Source organism: Erithacus rubecula (assembly GCF_903797595.1).
Source record: "Erithacus rubecula genome assembly, chromosome: 3".
NCBI classification, from domain to species: domain Eukaryota; kingdom Metazoa; phylum Chordata; class Aves; order Passeriformes; family Muscicapidae; genus Erithacus; species Erithacus rubecula.
Window position 1 is genome coordinate 78,197,406 of NC_136689.1, and position 25,521 is coordinate 78,222,926.

The 25,521-nt window shown below is 41.8% G+C and overlaps 3 protein-coding genes across 5 annotated transcripts in view; 1 reads left to right on the forward strand and 2 right to left on the reverse strand.

Annotated features, from left to right (window-relative positions):
* Positions 1 to 1,856: 1,856 nt before the first annotated feature.
* On the forward strand, positions 1,857 to 9,273 carry SNRNP48 (small nuclear ribonucleoprotein U11/U12 subunit 48). The gene is made up of 9 exons (XM_079301171.1): positions 1,857 to 1,930; positions 2,001 to 2,114; positions 2,196 to 2,256; positions 2,957 to 3,031; positions 5,060 to 5,248; positions 6,162 to 6,283; positions 6,722 to 6,837; positions 8,036 to 8,200; positions 9,069 to 9,273. Exons 1-9 carry the CDS (start codon positions 1,877 to 1,879, stop codon positions 9,106 to 9,108), a joined length of 936 nt encoding a protein of 311 aa, XP_079157297.1. The 5' UTR covers positions 1,857 to 1,876; the 3' UTR covers positions 9,109 to 9,273.
* ROPN1L (rhophilin associated tail protein 1 like) lies at positions 7,986 to 18,360 on the reverse strand. Of its 2 annotated transcripts, none has more exons than XM_079301179.1 (8): positions 18,335 to 18,360; positions 17,661 to 17,689; positions 16,613 to 16,762; positions 14,893 to 15,016; positions 14,562 to 14,723; positions 11,967 to 12,142; positions 10,942 to 11,028; positions 7,986 to 8,181 (listed from the first exon to the last, which is right to left on the reverse strand). In XM_079301179.1, the coding sequence occupies exons 3-7, from the start codon at positions 16,741 to 16,743 to the stop codon at positions 10,965 to 10,967; spliced, it is 657 nt and encodes a 218-aa protein (XP_079157305.1). In that variant the 5' UTR covers positions 16,744 to 16,762; positions 17,661 to 17,689; positions 18,335 to 18,360; the 3' UTR covers positions 7,986 to 8,181; positions 10,942 to 10,964. The 2 variants fall into 2 exon arrangements, with proteins under 2 accessions (XP_079157305.1, XP_079157306.1); XM_079301180.1 differs by lacking the exon at positions 18,335 to 18,360 and adding an exon at positions 17,779 to 17,964 and having other exon boundaries at positions 17,661 to 17,690.
* A 3,991-nt stretch (positions 18,361 to 22,351) lies between these two features.
* MARCHF6 (membrane associated ring-CH-type finger 6) overlaps positions 22,352 to 25,521 on the reverse strand; it is a 44,732-nt gene continuing 41,562 nt past the window's right edge. For both annotated transcript variants that reach the window (XM_079301154.1, XM_079301153.1), the window contains exon 26: positions 22,352 to 24,962. In XM_079301154.1, coding sequence (XP_079157280.1) covers positions 24,872 to 24,962 — 91 coding nt within the window. In that variant the 3' untranslated portion in view covers positions 22,352 to 24,871. The remainder of the gene's footprint in view (positions 24,963 to 25,521) is intronic.

Genomic DNA, 25,521 nt, shown 5'->3' on the forward strand with positions numbered 1-25,521 from the left:
CAGACTGGTGACAACAGCTGGGAAAGAGTTTGAGCTGAAAGACTGGGACAATCCCACTCTTGCTGGATGGGAAGCCAACCTAAGTGTGATTTTTGCCTGGAAGGAAAAGTGGTGCTATGAACTTCTGTAAGCTGAAGATCTTTGTCTCCCATCTAGTCAGTTTGCTCCTAGAAAGTCTGTAGCCACATGATTGTTCCACAATAACAGGAACCGGGGCTTTTTAGAGGAAAAGAAACCTCCAAGATAATTTTGAGTCATTCAAAATGTTGTTGTTTAGCAAAACAAAACATCTATCCTAATTCTTATCAGTTTAATTTATAAGTAAACGAAATCAAATTTTTTGTCTAATCTTTAGTCTTGAAAAAAAATCTGCTTGGAAACTTTGTTGAACTTGACTTTCATAAATTTGAAGAAATGTTTTCCTGCAGAGATGGTCAAAACAGTTTTGCAGAGCTTTTCTTAGTACTCTGTTGATAAAATGTGCTAATGTTAGTAAAGTGTACTTCAGTACAGCATAGGTGAAAATGCAAGGGCAGCTGGGGAGTCTCCACAAGTATTCTGTATCATGTGATACCAAAGATCCCCAGACAAACGTAGCTAGAGAAAACCAAATATCTCAAAGGGCTAAAATCCCAGCTGAGTCTCAAATTCCCTGTGCAGGAAAGGGCTGTAATCTGCTAAGGAAAAGCAGATATGCAAAAGTCATTCTGGCAGCTGCATCTGTCATGCTGCCTCTCCCCCATCCTGCCTTGACAGACCCACTCTTCCACCCAGTCGTGTGCTTTTCAGAGATGACAGAAATAGGCAAGCACAAATGTCACTCATGTGAAATCCATCCCTTAAGACAGTCCTTTCCTCATCCCGCCTTACAGTCTGGCTGAGGCCTATTGCTCCCTTAGCCCCTCGGGGAAATGCTCTCAGAATGGAGGCCAAGTACTGGGCAGCACCTGCGGTGTCCCTGTGCAGCTCCTGCACAGCGACAACACCGCTGTGCTCCACGAGAGAACAAACCCATCCTGGTTCTGCACTGCACATGCTGCTCCTTTGGGCTCCTCTCACGGATCCCGCGGCAGGAGCCTGCCGGAGGGGCTGCTGCCATCTCGCACCGCTCTCCTCCTGTGGCGAGACCCCAGCGCCTCAGGGCCTCGATGGCGACGGGGAGGGGGAAGGTGCTGATGCTCTCCTGCCCCACCAGGATCAGGGGAGCGCTTTGGGAGCTCTGGGGCGCCCAGGCAGGCACGCCCCGCGCCCAGGAGAGAATCCCTCGGTAAGGCAGGCGAGCATCCAGGTCTGTGTGCGCGGAGGCAAAGCCCGCTGCTCCCCGCTGCCCGTCCGGGCGGGGATTGTTCCCGCGGCCTCCCGCCGGCAGGCGGCGCCCGCGCCCCTCCGGCACCGCGCCATTCCCGGCGTTCCTTCCCGTTCCGTCAGCTGGGGGCGACCCGCCCGCGGCTGCCTTACTGAGCCCCGGAACTTCACGCTATTTACACATTTCAACAAGCAAGGGCATCGGCATTCACTGGTTGAAAATTACGTAACTTTTGTGTTAATCACTACTCGACCCCCATTTGCTGACTGTGTCTCGATTCTCATGTTAATCAGGCCGCGGGCCTGATGGAGGGTCCTCCCCTCCATCTGAGCCTGCAGTCCGCTCTCAGTGACCAGCGAGTCGGTGGTCGGGATCGCCCACTGCCGGGACTACCATTCCTCAGTTACGGCTCAAACCCGCTGACTCCGCTCCGGCTGTGGCTCTCGTCCGCACAGCCCATTGGGCCTGTGCTCCCCATCGTTACAATTCTAGCCGAGCACCCGGCGCTACACCGCAGCTGCGGATCGGTGCCGCCCCTGTGAGGCGGGCCCGCCCTCGGCGCTCCCAGCCATGGCGGCGGTGGCGGTGGCGGCCGGCAGCGCCGTGTGGCTCGGCGGGGACGCGGTGAGGCGGCGGGGGCTGAGCGGGGCGGGGCGGCGGGGCCGGCGGGGCGCTGACCCGTGTCCCCTCGCAGGTGGAGTGGGTGCTGTGTCCCTACGACGTCCATCACCGCGTCCCCCGCGCGTCGCTGGAGAGGCACGCGGCGTCCTGCCGGCTCCGCAGGATGGGATACTCCGCCGAGGAGGAGGTGGGAGCGCGGAGCGGGGCCGGGGCTGGCGCTGCCGCCCTGGGCGGCCCCGGGTCTTGACCGAGCAATTTGGTCCCGCAGGCCGAGATGTACGACTCCAGCTTTTTCTACGAAAACCTGAAGGTTCCCAGCGTCGCCATGGGTGAGCGGCAGCGGGGGCTCCGTCTGACGGGGCGGCACACACGGCTGGGGCTGAGGGAGATCCCGGGGGGGATGGAGATGTGGGACTGAGGAGTCCGGGTGCTTAGCACAACCCCACCGCCTTGGCAGCTGTCAGCAGCTCCCCAAGACCTCCTGAAAATCTTGAGCGTTTCAATCAGTAGGTTAGTTTTCTCAATTTGTAGTTTGCAATTTGCTTTAATTTACCGTTTCTGTGCTTCTGTCACTGTAATTCTACTCTGTAGATCACTTATGTATTCGTCTTAAAATCCAAGGAGGATCTGTTTTTTTCCTCTTAGGATTTTATTCCTATATTCTCAGTCCCCACTCTTGCATCAAATGCAGAAACTGTGTTAAAATGCATGCTTAGAAGGTGGGGAAGTTGTCCGTAGAATTTGTAGATAAAACAATGGTACAGAGAGCAATATACATGCATTTCTTTTTCCATATGCTTGTAACTCAGAAATACTTTTTTTCCCTTAACTTTCTCTCCTCATTTCAAATATGTAGTAGATGAAAATTACATTTTTAGTTCAAATGTCCCCTTGTACATGAATGAAACTTTGATGTTCTGTACCGTACCACAAGTCTCAATAGAAGGTGGGGAACAAAGACTAACCCAGTCAAGTACCTGAGAACTTCATGTAGAAGGTGTATGATTTTATTTTCTTCTCTGCCTGCAGATAAAGATCTACAGTTTCACATTGTTAAGCAGGCTAGAGCCCAAAGTGCAAAGGAAGGTACAGGCTACAGTGAAGGTAAGGAGCAAGCAAATACTGACATGACTTCACCAGTCTCCTGTGGAGAACTGCTCGTCTCCCCCCTTGCAGCTCCCTTCATTGCACTGAGAACTGCTGGGAGGAATTTCACTTCATTTGGTTTTAATATTCCTTCCCTTGCTTATCTTGGAGCATGATTACTTTCTATACTTGGGACAACTAGATGAGGAACTTTGAGTCTATTGTGCTCACACCTCTTATCTTCAGGCCTGAAAGAAACAAACAGCATGTGTGTTACTATATTGGACTGTTTCAAGACTGAACTAAGAAGTTGTACAAGAGCTATGCTGGCACATTTGCAAATGCGATGTTGTCCTTTGTTACTGCTCCAAGTTCACTAATGTGTTTCATTTTTCGGTGGGTTTTGTGACCAGCCAGGGTCTCTGAAGGGAAGTGGGAACTCATTAATTTGACACAAACACATCCAAGTAGAGAAGCAGCAGATAAACTCTTTGTAGAATGGTTCATTGCAAAGGTGCACCAAGGAGCCACTAGATGCCAGTGTTCACTGCCCAGATTTCCCTGCAAGCTTGTCCTTCTCTCAGGATAGCACTAAAACTGGATCGGTGCTTTTCATTGTGGCAGCTTGGCCTATTGTAAGATTTATGGACTTGTTTGTTCAGTTTAAAGTCTTTGGAAACAGAAACAATTGAAAAGTAATTTTCCATTGTAAATTTCCTTTTGACTCACTGTCTCAAAGGAAGTGATTTTCTTTCTTTGGTTTTTTCTTTCTTTAATTCTAATAATATTTAGAATATTAGCGTAGCTACATTGTTGAAAAGAAAAGCTGGTCTCAATCACAAGTTGTGTAATTCTTATAAAATCACAAGCATGTAATTATCAGTGCATTTTTATGCACTTACATGATGCTGTAAGAACAGTGCATTTTAAAAAGAGACTTCCAGTTTTTGTGTTTAAATCCCTTTGTTCATGTTAGAACAGTTCTTGCTTAGGTTCCAAGTACAGTAATAATGAAATCTTGTGTTTTAGGTTTGTTTGTAGAGTTACTGTGGTTTCTCTTCCTCTTCTTTGGCATTGTCAGTGATAGTAGGATGTGAAAGATTGCCCAGCTTCCATTAAGAGCTGAATAAGCTGGAGAAGCTCTAGGTTTGCTGTTATGAAGGGTGTTACATACACCCTTCTTATGTTGGCTCTTCTGTCTGGAGATGTGTGGGATCATGTTGGAAGAAGCAGGATTATGGAGGTCAGATCAGTGGTTGCTGGAAAATTGAAAGTTTTTTGACTCAAATGTTTTTTTGCTGGCAATGTCCTAGAGCACAACCTGTATTGCATCCTGTGTCTTTGGGGAAGTCACTTAACTGCTGTTGCAATGGATTAAGAATGGATTGATTTGTTTGGAGGCATATGTGTTTTAACTGGGGAATGAGAAAGAAGAGTATGCAGGCAGTGCATTTGTTTCTGTAACTTGAAGTCAGTTATCTGAACTGATCTGGAGCACTTTGAGAGAGCCTTTGTGGTCTTTTTAGCTATAAATTCCTGTGACAGTCTATTATAAAAGCTCTGCAGAGAAGATGACTGTGTGAGACTGATTTACACAGTGCTTGGTTTTCTAGTCTCCTAGAAGCTTTCATTCTTGTTGGCAGAACAGGTATTTTGTAGCTAGTACTTTACATAACATTTTAGGAATGGGATAAACTTACAAGTTAGAGCTGCAGTCTCTCTTGATTTAGCTCCTAAGCCAAGAGCAGAAACCCATGGGAAATTACAGGGGGTCATTTTGATCTAATCTAGTACAATTCCTTCATGGCATATGAAAACGGTATCTGTGTAAGCAATCAAGAGGGGTTACACAGCCTGTGTGGGGCTTGGGAGGGATCTCAGAGCAGAGATTATTTTTTCAAATTAAGAAGGTTGAAACTTCTTACAGATACATAGGGGAAGGATGAAAACAGCCTGGGAATTTACTGCACTGTTTGTTGAGTTTCTTGGTATTTTCCTGTAAAATTATGCTACTTCACAAGTAACAGCTCTCTGTCCAACCTCCAGGATCTTACTCATTACTGCCCACAGAAGTTCCTCAAAACCACAAGCGTTTCACCTGTGACCTGACCCAAGCTGACCGCCTTGCACTTTATGACTATGTTGTTGAGGAAACAAAGAAACAGAGGTCTAGATCCCAGATAACGGAAAATGACAGTGATCTCTTCGTGGATTTAGCAGCAAAAATCACCCAAGGTTTGAAGAATGATCTGTTGTTGAATTTATGGCTCAGAACTTTCAGTTTGTTAGTTACATGAGTTTTGTTGAAAGCCAAACAGAATTGGTTGTGCTATATATATATGGGGGTTTTTTTGGGTTTTTTTTTGGTGGAGATACTGTTCTTAAAAGCTACAGCAAAGATCTGGCATCACAAAATGCTAGTTTGGTCTCCTTTATGGTATTTTCCTTCTGGAAAAGCCTCAATGCTCTGCTGTTGACACATGTATTGTGCGTATCTCGGTGTCTTTGCAGCAACTGACTCCAGGTTGCTTAATGTTGCCAGTGTGCTGTGCAGCTTGGAACAGTTATTTGCTGTAAGATATGATATGATTAAAGATCACTTAAGAGTAAAAGCAGAATCAGCGGTTGGCAGTCATCCAGGTCGAGCTCTTGAGCAACATACTTTGGTGTGGGTCTGGAACCTCTCATCCCTGTTGAGTCATGCCAGTTTTTAACTGTACCAAGTGCAGCAAAGGCATCTGTGTCACCCCACAGGCTCTGCTGTGCTGAGGAGGTATGACAGTGCTTGTCATCCACAAAGGTAAATTTTTTACAGAATCTGGCTTTCTCATTCTATGTCTTACTGTAATACTGGCTTTGAAAACATGACCTGTATTTAGAAGGCATTTGACCAAATCAAAGGCCCATATATTGGTTTAAATTACAGTTTGGAGACTGAGGTCACATAACAGCGTTTGCTGGGTGACTTTCTACTTGTGAAGAAACAGCCAGCAAGAAGGCTGGGGAGGAAGCTTGAGATAAAATCACCATAGTTACTAAATACAGGAGGGACTTGAGAAAGCACACAATTATTTTATGTTCTTGAACATATCTGCAGGTGCTAATGTCCTGGTAATGACAGTTTGTTTTACTCCCAATTTTCTGCTAGATGATAGTCAGAAAGGTCCAAAGTCCCATCTTGAAATTCTGGCTGAAATGCGAGATTACAAGAGGCGGCGGCAGTCATACAGAGCCAAGAATGTTCATATAACAAAGAAGTCCTACACTGAGGTGAGATTGGGAAAAAAAAGCATTTTTGCACTGAAGTGCTTATTATATATCAGCATAAACAATTATATACTTTTTCAAGGACAAATAATATGTGTCTTTCTCTGCTTCTTGTACCCTGTTTTATTATTGTTGCAAACTGTAGAGGAATATTTTTTTGGTTTGTTGCAGCAAGTTACAATTAATGAGCATTTCTAACTGCTAAATTTTGAGTGTGAAAATGCCAGCAAGATATAGGTCACTATCAAAAAATGGTGCTGTTTAAATTTATTTAAATGCTGAAACATTTTTCTGCAAATAATACTTTCCACTGAAACATCAGATGTACAGAGTTTGGGGTAGATTTTTGTGGGGTTTGGATTCTTTGAGATGTTTACAGTTTGTCTAGTGCTAGTTCAGGCACTACCATGACATGTTTGTTTTTAACATACCAATCTCCAGGTGATTCGGGATGTAATTGGTGTACATATGGAAGAACTCAGCAATCAGTGGCAGGAGGAGAACAGGTTGGGTAATGCAGAGATATCTGAAGGAGGGAAGTCAAAGTCTTCGGGAAGGTATGCCACAGCTGACAGCTTCCTCAGGCGTGGAACAGATTGTAATTTTATCTTGTCACCTTCTTCTAATAGCACATACCAACCTTATCTGAGTCATGTGCAAGGTTTATTTTATTTTAATTCTGCTAAGTCTTGCTTGAATAGCTCTGCCTGCATGAAGAATGGAGAAAAACTATTAAGTATCTTTCTTTCAGAGATAAGTAGGTTAGTTGAAAGTGATTCAGCAGAACAGATAGTTTCTGGTGAAGCTTGGGGATGAATAGTGCTCCCTCTGTGCCCAAATGTTTATATATGTTGTAGCTGGGTACAGAAGGACACTTGGAAATATAAGTATATTCTTACCCTTCCCTACCACATGACATGTATTAGATATATTGCACCTCAGAGTAAAGGTTTCCATAACATCATAAATATGGGGCGGCTTTACAGTTCTTATCCCTGCAAATTCTGCTGTGCTAATTGGGAGTGTCTGCACACCCTTCCCACCATTTGTCACTGAAGTAAACATGGAGTCATGACCTAGTACTTGCTTATTTGTGTCTCTTCAGCAGGTCTTTGAGAGAAGAATGTTACTGAAACACACTAGAAAGTGACTGTTTGTTCCCAGCATTAAAGTGAAGATGAATGGATGGCAGAGCACTGAAACAGCCTGCCCAGGGAGGTCCTGGAGTTTCTGTCTAGAGACATTCAAAAACCCACCCAAAAACCCAAAAATGGACACATTCCTGTGTAACCTGCTATAGGTGACCCTGCCTTAGCAAGGGGAAGTGGAGTAGATCTCCAGAGGTCACTTCTAACCCTAATAATTCTGTGACTCTGTGAGATCAGGACTTAGGTTTTCCAGCTGTAGGTTGCAGCTTAAGGCAGGTGGTTGAAGGGTTAAAGATTTAAAGCAAAACAGAGTGAACCCCTTCTAGTGCCTCCTGTTTCACAAGCAGAGGTGTTAAGACTGAGGAACAGTGTTTATAGTAAATAACTGGATTAAATAGTGTGCTGAGATACGCACATGAGATATATGCATATGGACTTCGGGCTTCTTTTGGGAGGTACTGTATCCCTTAGAGAGATAGAAAGGCTTAATAAAAAATATGTCCTCTGTCTTACATCATTAGTAAGTCATGATGTTACAAAACTGGTACTGAAAACAGTGACTGTGAAACTATTTTTATTGATTAAAATCACTTAAATTTATTTTCAGAAGGGAAGACAGGCGCTCAGCTTCAGTGGACTCACAGCAGTCTGGGGGAAGCAGTAAGGATACGGAGTGCATGAGACACAGGAGAGACACCAGCAGGAGTCCAAGCAAACGAAGGAGGAGTCGTGAGAGAGGCAAAGACAGAGACTCTCGGAGAAAGAGAGAGAGGTGAGCAGAAAGTGACAGCTGACTTCTGCTTCTGAATCAGGCAGCATTTTCTAGGAGACTTTAGTGCAGAGGCTGAGAATATCTAGTCCAATTAAAAAGCTAGGCTAACCTCGTGCAGTACAACAAGCCAGTGGCATGAGGCTACTAATACTGAACAAAACATGCTGTAAGATCATAAACTGTGATCCAGACTTCGGAATTTACTGTCACATCTGAGAAGTGCAGCATGCTGCAGGACTGCAACAGTACTGTAACAGGCTGTTGATTTTACTCTTTGATCAACATGGTAAAATGGACAGTATATTTCTTATCCACAACTAAGTACCTGTCATGTCTAATGCTGATTACTGCTCTAGACCTTAATAAATAGTATTATTTTTTCACTAATATGCACACATAATAGATGCTTCAAAACAATGCTGTTGCTCTTCGGTACTTCTGGACATACAGTTTAGCAAAAGAACAAGTCTAGGCCACACTTGTAATACTATCAATAAGGACATATCTGCAGGACCACAGGTGTGAGCAGACATGAGGACTGTTGTGTAAAAGAAATGCTGCCTTGTCCCTGGTGTTTGAGTAAATGCATTGCGTAACTGCGTGGGTTGCAATGATGGCTTGTCTCAAAGCTGCCTTCATTACACCATGGTGCCATTCATCCTAAGCTAATTGCCACTCTGGCACCGCATGACAAGGCTTGATTAAAGCAGCATGGAAAATAAACTGTCTAAAAGCAGTGTACTTTCTTTCCTTAGAGGAGGACATGACTACATTTAATAAGAGCTTTCCATTTTCCAAATTGTTTTTTTCTCTTCAGACTCTCACTCTGAGCCTAACAGCCCACACAATGTTTATGTTTTTGTTTCAGGGATGAAGACAAGCATCACAACCATAAAAGAAGAAAGTAGAAACAAGAACCTGATCATTTTGTTCATTAGCTGTTCAAAACATAACTTCCACAAGAACTATTGTTATTGCCGTTTTGCCCAAGACAGTAAAGGTGTGCACATAATTTTGGTGTTGCATCACACCTGTGCTGCTTGGAGACATAAAAGTGCTAAGGTTTGTCAGGATGGAAGCAGTGTATTTCAGATAATGTGTAAATCTGTACTATTTATACATCTGTTAATAAATTATATTGATCTCTCATGTATTTGAGTTATTCTGACAAGGCTGAAGAATAAAATTTATGAGAGGTTGTACTTACTGGACTACCTGGCCCATAGGTAGTGGATATAGAACAGAGCTAATCCCTGGAGTCCAAGATCAGTTACAAACAGGGAAGGCATGAAGAGAGCTCTCCCTCCTCCCCAACACTGTCACCTCTAGGTGATGTTGCCTACTTACAGAGGGCAGATTTCAGAGTTCTCCAACAGGATAAAACATCTTCAACTACAACTTCTTCAGCTACTAAATTATAAAATACTTCAACTACTAAATGGACAATAACACAAAAATTAGTGTTCCCAAGCTTTAGCTTGAAGAAAATTTGGATCAATAGAAGCTGGCAAAGGTAATGAGAATGTAGCTCTCCACAGAAGCTAGAGGGGAGGCACCAAGGAGACTTGAAATATTGCTGAGTACCATATTCAAACATCAGGTGCATTACCTTCTATGAATGACTAGGAAGACTTCCCATCCTGTGGACTACTATACAGATATTTGTGATAGAGATCGATAAAACAGACTTAAAATGCAGACAGATATTTAGGATGTGCAGTTCTGTTAACTCCTCACACAATCTACTTCAGCAAGGGCAGTCACCATCAGGCAAGCTTCTTGCTTCAACAAAGTAAGCAACTGTAAGAGAACAAACTTGCAGATCCATCTTTCCTAAAATACTTCTGTTTGATCAATGTGCTAGGAAAGGGCACTCCTGGTTGTGGCCTTCTCAGTCAAAGGGAATCTTCCCAGTTTTACTGTAGCCTATAGTATCCTCTTTCATACCTCAGTTGTTTCTACAATGAAGTGTGATTACCTGCTACAAAATATTTTGTCTAGTTTTGATGGATTGAGGCTTCTATACCTGCTACAGCAATCTAACCAAACAATTCTGTGTCAGGTATTCCTCGCCTATGTGACAAATGCAGAATTTCCTTTCAGAGAACAAAGATATATTTTAAGACAGCTTTATTTAGACAAGTTTATGCAAAAATGAAAAAAGATACTTAGGTTCTGAAATGGTTCTAATCGAAGGGAAAACAATATTGAACCACTTCAATCAGTCTTTGCATTGATTTTGTCTACCAGCTCAGCCACAGGGTTCTCATTAAGTTCTTTCAGTAGGGCTCAGTAAAATTGTTTAAAGAGAAGATTTACAGGCAGACAAGGCAATCCAAGGACCAGTTGTATTTGTGCCAGAGTCAAAACAAAGTCAGAGCTACCAGAAGCATTATGAGAAATGCTCCAATTACAGCTGCCCTGGTTTAACTGAATACCATGTTTTACTTAACAGTCACTTATCAAATGTAGGTAGGAAACTTGGTAACAAAACAACTTTTGCTCAATATAAGCAAATTAGTGAAGGGGTTGCTGCCTAGTTGTGGTGATCACTATCTGAGAGGCAGGAAAACAATATGACCATGTATTCAATTAACATCCTCTGAAGGGCCATCTCAAGAAGAGGACAAACAAAAGGAAATGCCAGAGAAGAAGATCACGTTCTCTGCAAATTATAGTACTTTGAACACAAATTATTTTCTTGAACTTCATTTATTCCTTCCTTTTTTTTTCCCTCTCACCTCATGCTGAAGAGTAGGGTTGATCAATAAAATATGAAGGAGTATGGCAGGAAATGTCTGATCAGCACCATGTCAGAGTGTTTTTCCCTGGAAAGGAATAAGCCAAAATTTTTACATGGCACTTTCACATGGTAAATCCTAGTGTGTTGGACAAGACACAATTTAGGGCTACATGAAATGCAAGCAAAAAGGGTATGATTAAGAAAAACTAAAATCTTACTAAAAACTGTCAATCTGATAACTACGGATGAAACAGTTCATTTGTATGCTCTTGTTCTGGAGCTCCCATGAACTTGGAGCTGGTGGCAATCTCAGTGTATGGAGTTTGCACGGCAATGTTTTTGTATGGCAATGTGAGGGCAACAGTGGTGCCTTCTGTGAGCCCCTGAGAGAAGCTTCCCCCATGTTCACCAGAGCCAATGCCAGACAGCTCCAGGACAGGCTGGCTGCTGGCCAGGACTGAGCCCAGCAGCAATGGTGGCAGTGCCTCTGAGGTTGTGTCAGCCCACCATGCGCACAAAGAACAATTCCAGAGAGATGGTAGAAACAGTAAAGTGTCTGTATGAAAACATGCTATGCAGGCAGCATGTGGAGGACAAGGCTTTTAGAGATCTTTTTAAATTGGTGTATCTCATGTGACCTATGTGTGACTATGGATACAATGAGAGAACACCATCTCTCTCTCTGGTTTATTATCTATGTTAAATCAAAAACAGAATATGCTGCTGGTTCTAGAAGCAGTAATATGCAGATGTTACAAGTCTGTCTATAACAGCTTCCTACAGGGAAAATTATACCACCATATAGAGACTTCAATATTTCAGAGAAAGATGGATAAATAGCAATTTAACAGTGCAAATGCTGAAGTTGACAAAAATAACTGTATACTTTTGATACAATTAGTCAATCCTTACTCCAGTCATCATGGCCCAAAAGAAGATGGACTATTCATCTGAAATTAAAGGCTTATAGAGAACCCTGAGGCAGCTGATACATTAAAATTCCTTGCCCAGATTTTTACTTACGCTTGTTCTTTAATTCCTAGGAGGAATGCTTTAGCATCTGCCTTTGATATCTCTCCATCAATACTGGCCAAATACAAATAGAGGAATGAGAATGTTTCATAGGGAATTCGAGCAGCTCCGCCTTCTGGGTCTCTCGTTAGGATCTCACAGGCCTGTTTCATTGAACTCAGTAAGGACTGCAGGGGATTCCAGCAAGAAATGAAAGGAAAAGTATCAGAGCCATGAACACCCTTGCATACCATGACAAAATCCACACTGTAAGCCATTAAAGGGGAGTGTAAATGAGATGAAGGTGTTATCATTGTTGTCTAGATTTAAACCCCAAATTTACTCTCTAGTGCAGGTCCAAGGATGGAAACAATAATGTAGTTCTACTACTGACAGGAGTAAAAAAATACCAGAATCTTATGATTGTTAAAGACTGCATAGGGCAATCTGAGCTCTCTCTCCATAAGGACCAAATTGCTCTGTTCTGCTACTGTAAAAGCTCCAACATCACTGTATCTAGTAAAAGATCTTTTTTGTGTGTGTGTTTATTACCTCAATGGTCCTAAAGGAATTCTCAGCAGCAGTTAAGACAGACAAATCTATAACTCACAGAAAATGAATATAGATTTGGTGGTTTTAGAATGATATTATATGATATAAATTTTAGATTATATTTTGGCTGATATTTACTGTTTTCCCCATCTCTATGCAAGTTCCATTTCAATAGTAGAGAAAGCACTGAGGCAAAAAGCATTTAAAGAATATTTCAATTTAGTCAAAGGTCAGTACCATCTGAGTTACCTTTAAAATCATGCCTCAAACTACTAGTTCTAAATATATTTTGAAAAAATCCTTCCTTTAATATGGTGTTGATAATCCAGTGCCCTATGCATGCTTTGTTATATGGGGAAAAGTGTGGAAAAACTCAGCACTGAGTTTCATTCAGTCAAAGACTGGTTGGATGCCATTAAAGAAACAAATAAAACCACATACACAATATAAAAGCACCAAACCCAAACCCACACAGACTTTCTTCAACCTAAGTCTTAATATTTTTCACTGCAACTTGTTCAAAAGTTACATTTTCATTAACATGCCAGCAATGTCTATGTAAAAAGATAGTTATTTCCTATTTAAGTATTCCCAGTAGAATAGCAATACTTAAAATAAATGAAGTATCTGTTTAGATCTAGAACACAGGCCAGAGAAGTCTCATCTTACAATCCTTTAACAGTTTTATTTAATTTATCTCCTCCTCTGGGAGGCAGAAAAAGAGAAAAAGAGAGGCAGCTGACTCTATGATGGCCAACTTTACATTTTGCATTTGGCTACCTCTCTACTGCTGCCCTTTCTGGTCCTGCCACCCCAAACTGCCATGGTTTCTCTCTCACAACACAGGTAAGTTATTTATATTCATTTTTCCCACCTTTGAAAGACAATTGAACAGGCTACTTGTGAGGTCATTTCTCCAAGGCTTTTATAAAGTGCATTGGTGCTTTACAAAAAAAGATTCTTCATACTGGTGCTCTTAATAAGTTCATATTTGTCTTCTCTTGTATCTCAACTGTGACCATGTTTGACTATGAACACAATTTACAGCTGCAGGAAATTAATGTAAATTTCTTGTGTGTCTTTCTCTCTGGTTTAAGAAACCAATGTTTAGGTTTTATTATGTAGTATTGAAATCAAATAACTCACTTAATATCCAAAAGGACAGTGAGATGGTGAAATTTAGTGTCTAGCTCCATCAGAATGATGTTCCTGTGACTCTGTTTTTGGATTTGGTTTGAGTTTTTTTTGGTTTTTTGCAGGGAGAGAGGGGTTGTTGTTTTTTAGATAAGTAATGTTGCTGTTACTGTTTTTAATTGAAGAGCCCAAACTACGAGATTGTTTTGGGAGGGAGACTGGAATCAAGACATACAAATTTGAAATAAAGACAGACAGATAGATAAGACAGACAGATAGACAACTGAACAATTGCATCGCCAGGCAAGGTTAATATTCAGGGCTTTCAGGTACTGCAACATTCACAAAATATTATTTCACATATAATTTATTTTCACAACCTCTTCTTCCCTAGTGTGGAAATCATTAGAAGTAATATGCTTTATAAGAACATCAGCTTAATGCATTTTATAATCTTTCATTCTGTTGAAATGCTCTGCTGAGATTTTATTACTTACATTAAAAGAATTAAATGTAGCTGTAGAAACATTAACTGCTGCTGAGAAAATTTAATTGTCTACACAAACAATTAAAAATTGGTTCTTTAATTTCTCCCTTCAGTTCTCCTTCATGGACATTTACACTGATGCCATCAGCATCATTCCTCCATCATCCTCTCTCACACAGCACGAGCTCCCTGCAGACATGCTTGCTCTTCTACTGCCACTCCAGTGAACTGAGGACTTAGCCACTCTTCTGGTTAAGTTCCCCAGACCAAAATCTGATGGGCAGAAGTAAACACACAAGCCACTTTGCCAGCTGCTGCAAAAGCAATCACCATTCCCCAAATCCATCTGCATTAACTGTTCTATTGTCTATCTTGTACATGGATTCCAGACAACCACTTGTGTTTGGATACCAGGGCTCCTGCTGTGAACATACCCCACCAAGCACGCTGCACCCCAGTGCCAGAAACTTCATCCATTCCACCTCCTCGCCAAAGCTGCCCAGCTGCAGGATAGCTCCCAGCTGCTCCTCTGGCAAGCCCAAATGCTTCCATTTTTCCCTCAGTTCTGCAACAGTCACCGTGTCTTTGGAAGAAAGCTTTGAACAAAATCATGGTAGCACAATAAGAACTTTGAAAACCAGAATGAATTTAAGAACACAGTCTCCTCAAAGTACTTCAAATACTTGACAGTCTCTCTTCCCAATCATCTCCAACACATCAGCATTCCTCAGTAGCATTGTGCATTTGATAAAGAATAGCTTGTACCTGTTTGTGCAAGACCTTAAGGAGTCCTGGGGTCAAACCAGCATCTTTTTCCTTTGCTGCTAAAGGCATTTCGAGCCTCTCCTTCACAGGAAGGAGTTCACCTTTAGACAAGGCTGAAAAATACCTATGTGAATGGAAAGAGCAACACTCCTCAATGCCCATGGCCATTATAAACTGCACAGAAGTAAATGCTCTTACAGTTCAGTGTAAGAATCTGCAGGCTCCTCCACAGGAGCAGCAGCACCTGGCTATCTGCCTGCATGCACAACTCCCATCTTCCTGTGCCCCGAAACCAGTCTTTAGACTTTACTTGCCACTTTTTGTGACACTCTAATAATTCTTAGGGCATTTAAATTATTTTGTGCATTATATATTCAGCTCTTTTGATTGATTAACCTGAGGGTTTATCTGTTTAACATTCCCCTTGTGCACTACCCAAAATGTACATCCACCTATTTACATTACAACTCTCTCCTCAGCATTTCTGTTATTTCTGTCCACTCCAAAATAAAGTTTAATAGTAGAGGATAAAGGGCATTGGATGTACATCCTTTTAATTATAAGGCTGCCACAACCTTAAGGGCTGCCTCTGCCTTAAGTTGCCAGCAATCTGAACTGTGCAAGGAAAACTCTGTTTTTATTCAGGTGCATCTAATTTACAAGTTTCTCCACTTGTCCTGCCTCATCTGCCCTGGTCATCCAGGGCACGTCCAGACTACCCCATGCTGTGCAAATACCTGCTAAAATACACAGCAGGCAGCACTCCAGAACTGAATTAGTGTGATTGAGACTGTACAGACAGAGATGCACAGTATGTGTGTACATGTAACACCCGGGCTGTTCTGCCGGGCTGCCTCTGCTCTCGCCAGCCCCGCCTCCCAGCAGGCTCCAGCTACAGAGAAAGCCGCCCCTCACCTCCATCGCATTCCTGAGAAACGCCACACCATTTTAAAGTGGTCCTGCTGGCTTTCTCCAACACTGCAGCGCCAACAATCCAGCTTCAGGGTATGCTATTTTTAAGGGACGAGCCAGACTGCAGCCTGGCTTTGCTAACAGCCTCCCCTCCCTCGGGTACACTGTACTGACGTTTTCCAGTGCCCCCAGCCGAGAGCATCTCACAGATACCTTTCAAGAGCTTGCCCACAGAAACCATAGGACAGGAAAAAATTACAGTGAGAAGTTGAGGTAAAAGAAAAAAACCTAGATGTTAAAGGAAACACATTTAAACATCTAAATCAACTTTATGGCGAGAGATTTATTATGTAGATTATCACTTCAAAGGTGCAATTTTTCAGGCAGTTTTCCCAGAAAGAGAGAAACCCAACCAAGCTTAAGAATTAGAAAGCTAATGTTTACTTTTTCCTTTAAATTCCAAGAATTGAATCTCAGATGAGAGAAGAAAGGAAACCAAAAGGAAAAAGAGTTGATCTTTCAGATAGAAAAAAACTAGTAACAAAAAGCAAATTTAGATACATTTTTCTGTATATAAATCCAGCTATTTCTGAAGTAAGCCAGCTCTAAACCTCAAGGAAACAGAAAATAAATAAAACACCACACTATTTAAAAAAGGCTCACCATGCTTCATTAATACAGAAGTGTATATGCAAAGCACATGCTGATGTAATATTTAAAGCTATGTACACTACTCAATAGAGAGGAGAGTGAGATTTTGAGGGGCCATACATACAGCTCTCTGTTGGTAGGTGAACATTGTACTTACGCAGCTGCCCACTGCAAAACATCATAAGGCTGAGTCCTAATAGCAGCTTTAGTAAATTGCTTCAGAACATCAGGTAGCTCAGGAGGGATTTTGATCTGCTGAGCACAGAACATCGTTTCTGGAAGAGGCATGGTGCCCAGTCACAAGGACCTGAAAGAAATAAAACAGCAGATGCACAATGTGAATAAAAAACTGTGTGCACATGGGAGTGAACAGTGCCTGTTCCCAAATTCCCTCCTGTCCTACTTGATAGCTGGGGCTACTGGACAGCTGACAGACAGGAAGGGTAAACAGATAAGCCACACATGGCTCTAGAAGACTTTGTGGCCACACCAAGTAAAACACTGCAGCTTGGGTACAGCTGGGTGAGGAGAACTACTACTTTAACTGTGACTTCACAGAGTTTTAAACTGATTTTTCTCCTCAAACCTACCAGAACAATAATCTGTCAAATGGGCAGTCCAGACAAGTCACACCACACAAGCCAACATGAAAGGTATCTATACTGACAACTCACGTTGTCAAAGCATGCCAAAGAAAATCTTGGCATTTTTGTACAGATGCCAGAGTATGCAGATGACAGAGTTTCTACTGTGTTTATGTGTCCAAAAATGCTATAGCAAAAAGTCACTAATTTGTGCTCATGACAGGCTTTACATCAAACAATTACAGTGATGAACAATACATTAATGTGTGCTGCAAGCACATATCACACTTTGTTCATACAGCTCTACAGGTGTGTTTGTCTCATTCAGGATGTAACTCATTTGTTGCAAGGAATCCTGTTCCTCAGGATCCAAAAGAAGGCACATAGATAGACTATTGTATGGTCCTCCCATCATAGCAATGGGGCACATTTGGTGGGAAACACTCCTCATAATTTCCAGGACAAAATATGGCATGCTTAAGTTGATTTAGCAACAAGAACCTAAACCTCTCAGTTATCTGCAGAAAGGAAGAGCAGTAAAAGCAACAGCATCAAGAAAGGAATCAATGTAACAGAATCCTCTATCCTTCTAGAACTTTTAATTTTTTAAGATAAGAGTACCTGACAGGTGGCTTTCTCACGTGAATTTTCCTGTAGTGGAAAATAAAAAAAATTAAAAGTCAGTGATAGAGCAATGGAACTGCTGTGACTCAAGGCTCCTTTGAGGATTAAACCATACTTAGAACTTTATTTATGGAGAAAAGCAGACAGGGTACGGCATCTTCACCGCTCCAATGCAGCAATTTGCATCAGGAACAGACTTCAAAGTTCTCATTTAATTACCACATTGGTCACGCATTTTCAGTAATGGTTCAAAAACACAGCTCTAGCCAAGGAACTGAAGCTGAAGGCAAAAAACCCGAGGATTTCAGGACAACAGAAAAACTGAGGAAGGAATGCAAGTGTGTGTGCATGTACCCTTGGGAAGCAGTCAAATAAAAGAGGAAAAAAATGAGGAAAAAAAAAAGCACAAGAGCTGCTTTTCGACAGCAAGCCATTGGTCACAAAGTCTCACAGAAGGGCAGAGGTTGCCAGAGACTTCTTGGGAGCTCAGCTGGTCTGACCCCCTGCACAACCTATGAGCAGGGTGCCCAAGATCCGTGTCCAGCTGGGTTTCAAGAATCTCCAAGGATGGAGATTCCACACCCCTCCGGGCAAGCTGTGCCAGTGCTTGGCCACCAGGCAAAAAGGGTTTATCGCTGTTCTTGCGGGAACCTCCTGTACATAGACACAACCCCCTAATGATCAAAGAGGAGCACAGCTAGGCCAGGCAGCCTCCGCCCCCCTTCACCATCGTTACTGTGTCACGCTAGAGACAAAGATCAGCTCATCCCTTTCACTTCCTGCTAGCTCTTATTTTCTATTTTTTTTTTCCTTCCGGCCCCCCAAGCCAGCCCCAGGTGTTCAGGAAAGAAGGCCAAGGCGTGTCTGCACACGGGCGGGACGGGCCGAGCCCCGAGGAGGCAGCGCCGCCGGCCCCCGGCCCCGGGGGGCCCCTCGCCGGCCCCGGGGGGCTCCTCGCCGGCCCCCGGCCCCGGGGGGCTCCTCGCCGGCCCCGGGGGGCTCCTCGCCGGCCGGAGGGGGCCCAGGGCCGCCCACGGCCCAGCTCCCCCGACACCCCGCGGGCAGGTGGGGAGCTGGGGAGGGCCCGGGCAGCGCTCCCCACCTGCCCGCTCCGCCGCCCCGCTGCCCGGCAACGGCCCTGGCGCTGGGCGGGGAAAAACATGACGGCGGCGAGGATTAAAGGGCAAGAGCAGCTGCTGCTGTGTACAAACTCCTAAAAAAGCCCAAACCATGAGTGAGGGGGTCGAGTCTACGGTTAATGAATTCACAGCCGCCTGCATTGGTTCTGTGCACAGCTTAGCAGCATGTTATTGGCAGAGCCCTTGCTGTGGAGGCTGAAATGTTAAGAAATGCTAAGCTGAAAAAGAGGGCAATGTATCCCAAAAAATTCTGGTTTTGTGCAGCAGCTGCTACTTCCAAGGACAGCTTAGCCTCAAGCAACCTCTGCTGGTCAGGCTCCAGAGTCCTGGACATTCAGGATAGCAGCACCAGTGAGAGTCTGCCACCACCAAGAGCAGCACAGCCAGTGCCAGCTGCTTCTCAGCCCCTGCTGGTCCAAACTGACACCAGGAGGCAGCGTGGGCTCTCCCACTGCTCCACAATGTGAGGAACCAAAGTGCCCTCTCTGCCATAAAGTCTTGGTGGACAGCTACAAGTCGTCTTCCCACTGGAGATAAAAACAGCACCAGAGGTAACCTGACTGGCATCCTCTGTGAAGACACCAGCACATCTCTTGCTTATAAAGCTATACCCCTCCTGTACCTTCTAACATGGACTGTACACATCCTGAGCACTCAAATCAACTTGGTAATAGGATTATTTGCTTCATAAAGCCTTTACAAAGCATTGCTCCAAAGAAACATGGGTGCTGCATGCTCTAGACAGGCCAAGCAGTTACTGCAGAAGCACAGAACTTACTTGTAGCCGGGCCTTTTTAATCCACCTCATGTCCCCAGTGATGAACGTGCAAGGCTATGCAGGACATAGTGGGCTCCAGAAAGCAATAAGCACACATTTTAACAACTGTTTAATCTTTCATAAAACATGAATACTTATCATAAGCTGCAGGCTAATTATTTGGCCTCAAAATCCTTTGCAGATTCCTGTAACTCATGAAAATAGCAAGCTTCTGACATATGACAGATTTCTATCCTTTAGTTGTTTTAAAGCATCTGCTCATTTAAGAGCACTATAGCAAGAAAAATATGAAGCAACCATCCTGCAGGAACTTATATAATAGAATTCAATTAAACTGATTTCAGAGTGCAGTTGTTCAAAGGTGTCTAGTGGTAACAGATAAACAGGTTAAGTAAGTTTCATATTATCTCTCATCTGTGGTCCTTGCATGCACTCAAAACTATCCTTAAAATGCTCAAGAAGTAAATGGCATACTCTTAATTCTTCCATCAGTTTGGTCCAGTGCTGTGAAATCATGCATAAAGCTGCCACACTGTATTATGGGAAATGGCAGCATGTAGGTGGAATTTTTTTTTCTGTATTTAATGAAATGTATTTTCATAGGATCATAGAATGGCCTGAGTTGGACTTTACAGATCACCTAGTTCCAACCCTTCTGCCACAGGCACAAGCACTTTTACTAGACCAGGCTACTGAGAGCTCTATCCAACCTGGCCTTTAACACTCCCAGTGATGGCACAGCCACATCTTTTCTGGGCAACCTGTTCCAGTGTCTCATCACCCACATAGAAAAGAAATTCCTACTCTCTTTCAGTTTGAAGCCATGCCCCCTTATCCTCTCACTACCTGCTCTTGTAAATACTCTCTTCATATGAATCTATGCCACTTCCTGGAAATACTTCTTCCCACTGTACAATACCTAGTCTTGTATATAAAGAACATTTTTAAAGTATATCCATGGATGTAATTGTTGCTTTATAGCAGCACTGCCAGAAATGTTGCTATAAAGCAGCATACCTTGGAATTTCTGCTGCTTCCTACTCCCATGATTCCTGCCAACAACTAGTCAAAATATCCCATGGACTCTCCATTCTAATCCAGCAGTATTTTTAGATCACATTCCTTACCTAACTCTAGCAAGTCACTTATGCAATTTGTATCTGCTGAACATGGCACACCAGTGCAGCTCTGCACTATTTAGGTTCTAACACAGAAACTCTATCAAATATAAATGAAGGAGCTTTGCAGTGTTCTCTGGTTTTGTAAGCAACAAGAAATTTTAAGTAAAACTAATATCCTTTTTCAGGAAAATAAAGCCCTTGAAAGGCAAGCAATGTCAAATACCTCCAGATGTTTGACTTCACCTTCTATAGGGGAAAGTGCCTCTGCAGCTTGGGTGTTAGCCTGTACTCAACAAGTAGGAGGTAACAGCAGGTAAGCAGATAAGCAGAAAAACTGATACGCAGAGCTGGGAAATAATTTTGCCATTACTCCATCTCTTGGCATTATACTGAACTAAAAACATTCAACTTTACTTTGAAACTGTATTTGATCTCTGGAAATACAATCTTTTAAAATTTTCCATTATTGAGTAACTTTGATTTCACCGTATCGTTTCTCAATTTACGGTTACTTCCTAATGAAGAAATCAAAACCAGAAGCACAGTTTAAAAAAATTGCTGTTAACTATGCAAATCTTTAGTTTCAGCAACTAATTAAGAGAGTTCTAACTTACCATTATGCTCTGTAAAAGTTGTTTCCTCATCTGTTTTAGAAAACAGCTTCTTTCGTTTTGCATCCTGAACTTCATTTCACTACTAAGATTGAATTCCTTGTTTAATGTTTCTACTATTTGTACCATCATTTCTGCCAAGAACCTCACTCATTGCCCAGGCTGTACAGTGGCCATTATTCCCAAGACAAGCAGAATAAGAACACTGACCCTTACCACAACACCTTTCTGATCTAGACGCAAAAAAATGCACGGTGACGTCCAAGGAAACAAAATGATGCTGATCAGCATGCCAGGCAATCAAACCCCAGTCATTTGTGCTTTGTGAGGCTTTTTAGAGTTCTCTGAAGAATAGAGCAGCTGCTGTGAAGATTTTTATGAAGACTTTGAAGCAAGCATAGGGGAAGGCAAGGAAAGAATTAATGCACTCAGCTGAAAAGTGGTCAGCACCGTAAGAGGTTGGAGTTGGCGTCTCACTGAGGAAGTCACTGACACAAAGCAGTTATGGCTACCAAAGGGCCCTCAGAAACAAAATCAAGTAACTTTGGCTTCACTCAATAGAGAAGGGGCAGACAGAAAAGATGCAGTTTTAACTATTTTTAATCAATATAAAATAATCTGTGTAAAAACAGTCAAAGCCATGCTGCAATTAACTTCTTTCAATATGCACAAGATAGCTACAGAGCCATCTGACAGTTCTTTTACGAAGGTCTGTACAACTAATCACAGCATTGGATTCTCAACACACAAAGGGGGATACAACTGAGCCAGTATACATCTCCAATCCCTCCAGTTAAGACCAAGGTCAACACAAATTGTGGTGGAAGAGTATACACACACACACACACACACACACATACACACACTCTTTCCAACTTGAAAAATAACAGGAGCCCACACCATTCTGCATCACCCCAGCACAGATGGACACTGCTGGTACAGTGCTCATCAGCCATCTCAGAAACAGCCACTTAACTTACAAGCTTACTTATCAAGTTTCTATGCCAGGGGAGTACACAGCACACAATAAGGCAAACCATTGAAATTTAAAACAATTTATAAAGTACTGTTATTTAATTTCTGTTCTCTACAACCTCCATATTCTTTCAAAAAATGGGTAAAAATAAGGAGATGAGAAAGTTCACAATGGACAGTTCTGGAAACAATCTTCACCTGGAATCTGGAAAACAGTGCAAATACCAGCACAACAGTTAGATTTGAAACCAGTTTTCCATAAAATAAAAGCAAATACAGATAATGTAAGCAACATCAAAACACCTGCAGTTCACATTGCATGACTGGCCTGATTTGCTATTTCTTTAATGACTTGTAAAACACCAGTAGTAAGAAACAGCACAAAGGCTTGTTCTTCATAAATTTTAATATTAAGACCAGTTTGTCCGGATAAAAACAAAGTTACAAATATCACACTACTGCAAATTCTGCATGATGGACAGTAGTGCTTGCAATATTTGAGTGGCAAGACCAGTTTGGAACTGTTTAGGAAAGGTATGTCAAAAACAGAATCTTGGCGTAAATAAGAATGTATGTTACCAGTGAATTTATTATTGTGAAAATATGTCTGTCCCACAATGTACACCACTGTAAATAATCAAATGCAATATTTATGCACATCAAAAATATATGGGGCGAATATATACTCAGTTTAGCATTAAATCAGCAACAGTAAATGAAAGAAATATTTTGGCTATTTTTCTATGATTTCATTTCACTGGAAATTTCCTAATAAATCACTCCAAAGGGCAGTATTTGTGGTTCAAAACCATCAGGACAACAGTAATTCTGTAAAATAGTAAAATAATATGGATCTGAGAGTGACAGCCCAATCCTCCTGCCACTAGATTCAGATGCATTTGGCTTGTGCTTGCTGCCTTAGAACATGAGTCCAGACACCAAAAGAATGAAGTACCACCATGACATCCTGGACCACATTAGCTCATATCATGTCAGATCAGAAATGCAACATCAATAAAAGGAGATGACACTTTAAAAGCACCTGCCAGGTTCTCAAGTAATAATTATATACACACAGTAAAGTACAGAATACTGAAGGAGAGTGTACTGAATAGCAAGTTAAATGTTCCATCAATTTTCTCATTACTGCAATGGATATTCACATTTTCTGCATTGGTCCAGGAAAGATACTGCAATCTAAGCTTGTGATTTGATGCTACTTAAAGCTTTGTGATACTGTTATGTATTTTTTTTATCTACATAACCCCCACCCCCACCCCCAGACATTACTGCAAAAGAACTCTATCTACATATAGAAATAACACCAACTTGATTTGGTGGCTCTTGTTTGACTGTTCTTGCAAAGAAATCTGATAACTTTTCCTTGCCTATTTAATAGCATATGTATTTCCCTGCTCCTCAAGCCATAAATGGTACATGATAAATCACTTCCTCAGTATTATTCCTCTAAAAATTCACAGTGACCAATTCTGAGAGAACTTTTTTTTGGTTGGGTAGGTTTTTTTAAAAGTAATTGTGCAATATAAAATTCATACTACAATTTTCAACTTTGGTAACTTATAGAAAAAAGATTTCAAGCTCTTTAACTAAGGATCAGGTCAGCATGTTTCTTACACTATGCTCTTTGTGCTGTGCAAGCATATCAGTTAAGGTTCATCCCTTTTCTTGAGATCCTGAAAAATTCTAATCTTGATAAGAAATTGGCTACAGTTTAAGTTGTGAACCTATCTAATTTTTCTTGGTACCTTTAAATGCTTCCATCACCTAGCCTTAGTAAATTTTTACTTACTGTTTCAATTCATGAAATCCTGATCCCAAAGCCAACACCCATCTACCCCCTTCAACCAAATAGAAAAATCCAGCTGAGCCTCAACAAGTACATCTGAATTCTCAGAAGAGGAAGTATTTCCTTGATTTAACAGCAACTGTACAATATTACAAACTCTGACACATGAAAAACAATCAGGCAATAGAAAAATGTACAACAGCTTTGGTGTTATACAAAATAATAAAAAAGACTGGACAGTAAGATACATATTTCATTATGTTCTCAACACAGCAACTTCATTGCTGACTCTAAGACAGTTAATTACTTTTGATATTCTCTATGTGGCCTTTCCACTCATGAAAAATCATACTGCATTACTACAATAAGAACTGTTATGAACACCGTAAAGTAAGCTCCAAATTTTATAAAAACATCTTGCCTCTTCACACTATTGCTTTGTGGCACATTGTCAACAGAACAGCAGTCCAAAATAAAGTGACAACTAGATTTAATAAATTAATATACTTTTTAAAGATGTACAATGCACATTCTTTTTAATCCAAGGTTTTAGGGTGTCAGGACACTTCTATATACACATATACAGACCTCAGACAGCATTTACAACATCAGAAAATGCAGATAAGAAACAGAGCCTTAACTGCCATCTGGATGCTACCAACAGAAGCCAAAACACTGCTGAGAGTATTATTGGGAGAGATATCCAAAGACAAGAAGAGTCTATGAAAAAAGGACATGTAAAGGCAAAGGGAAGGTCAAGATGTTTAATATGACCATCTATTCTTGTGAAGACTGAGGTGGTGCTGTTGATGTGCCTGGTTTACCAGACTTCCGTTCGTAATTCACAAGCCGTTGTCCGACAAGGTACCTGGGATCACGGTAAAAACAGGAATTAACTCAAGGTAATGCTATTTTGTAACACAAATCCACTCTATCTCTTTTACTGCCAAAGTATTTTTTTCAGGTCAATAAAAAGTTATTATATAAATTGTAAAGGAAAAACTTCAGCTGCTGTTTAATCTTTCTTAAAGGGAAAGAAAATATTCTGATGCTATTCCATGGAAAGCTTAAGGAGTGCAAGATTCCTTTAGTGTGACATTGAAACAGAACTTAACTATCTCAGCCACTTAACTGTTTTCATATCTTTCACATTATTCCTTTCTTCCTCTATGTCATTGATCCAAACTTCTTGCTAGCTGAATTCCTTTTCCTGCTCCCTGTATTTGCATACTAGTTCTGTGCATGCAAGAGCCCTTACACACTTATGAATTCTGCCCCTAAGATCTGTCATTTCCTTTAGAAACTTTTCCACCACCACTCCTTTTCTCATGGTACCATAACCAACAACCATTGCACATTCTTCACACATTTTAGAATGTCACAAAACCTTGTATATGCTTTTATAGTTTGTTAGATTAAAGATTTAA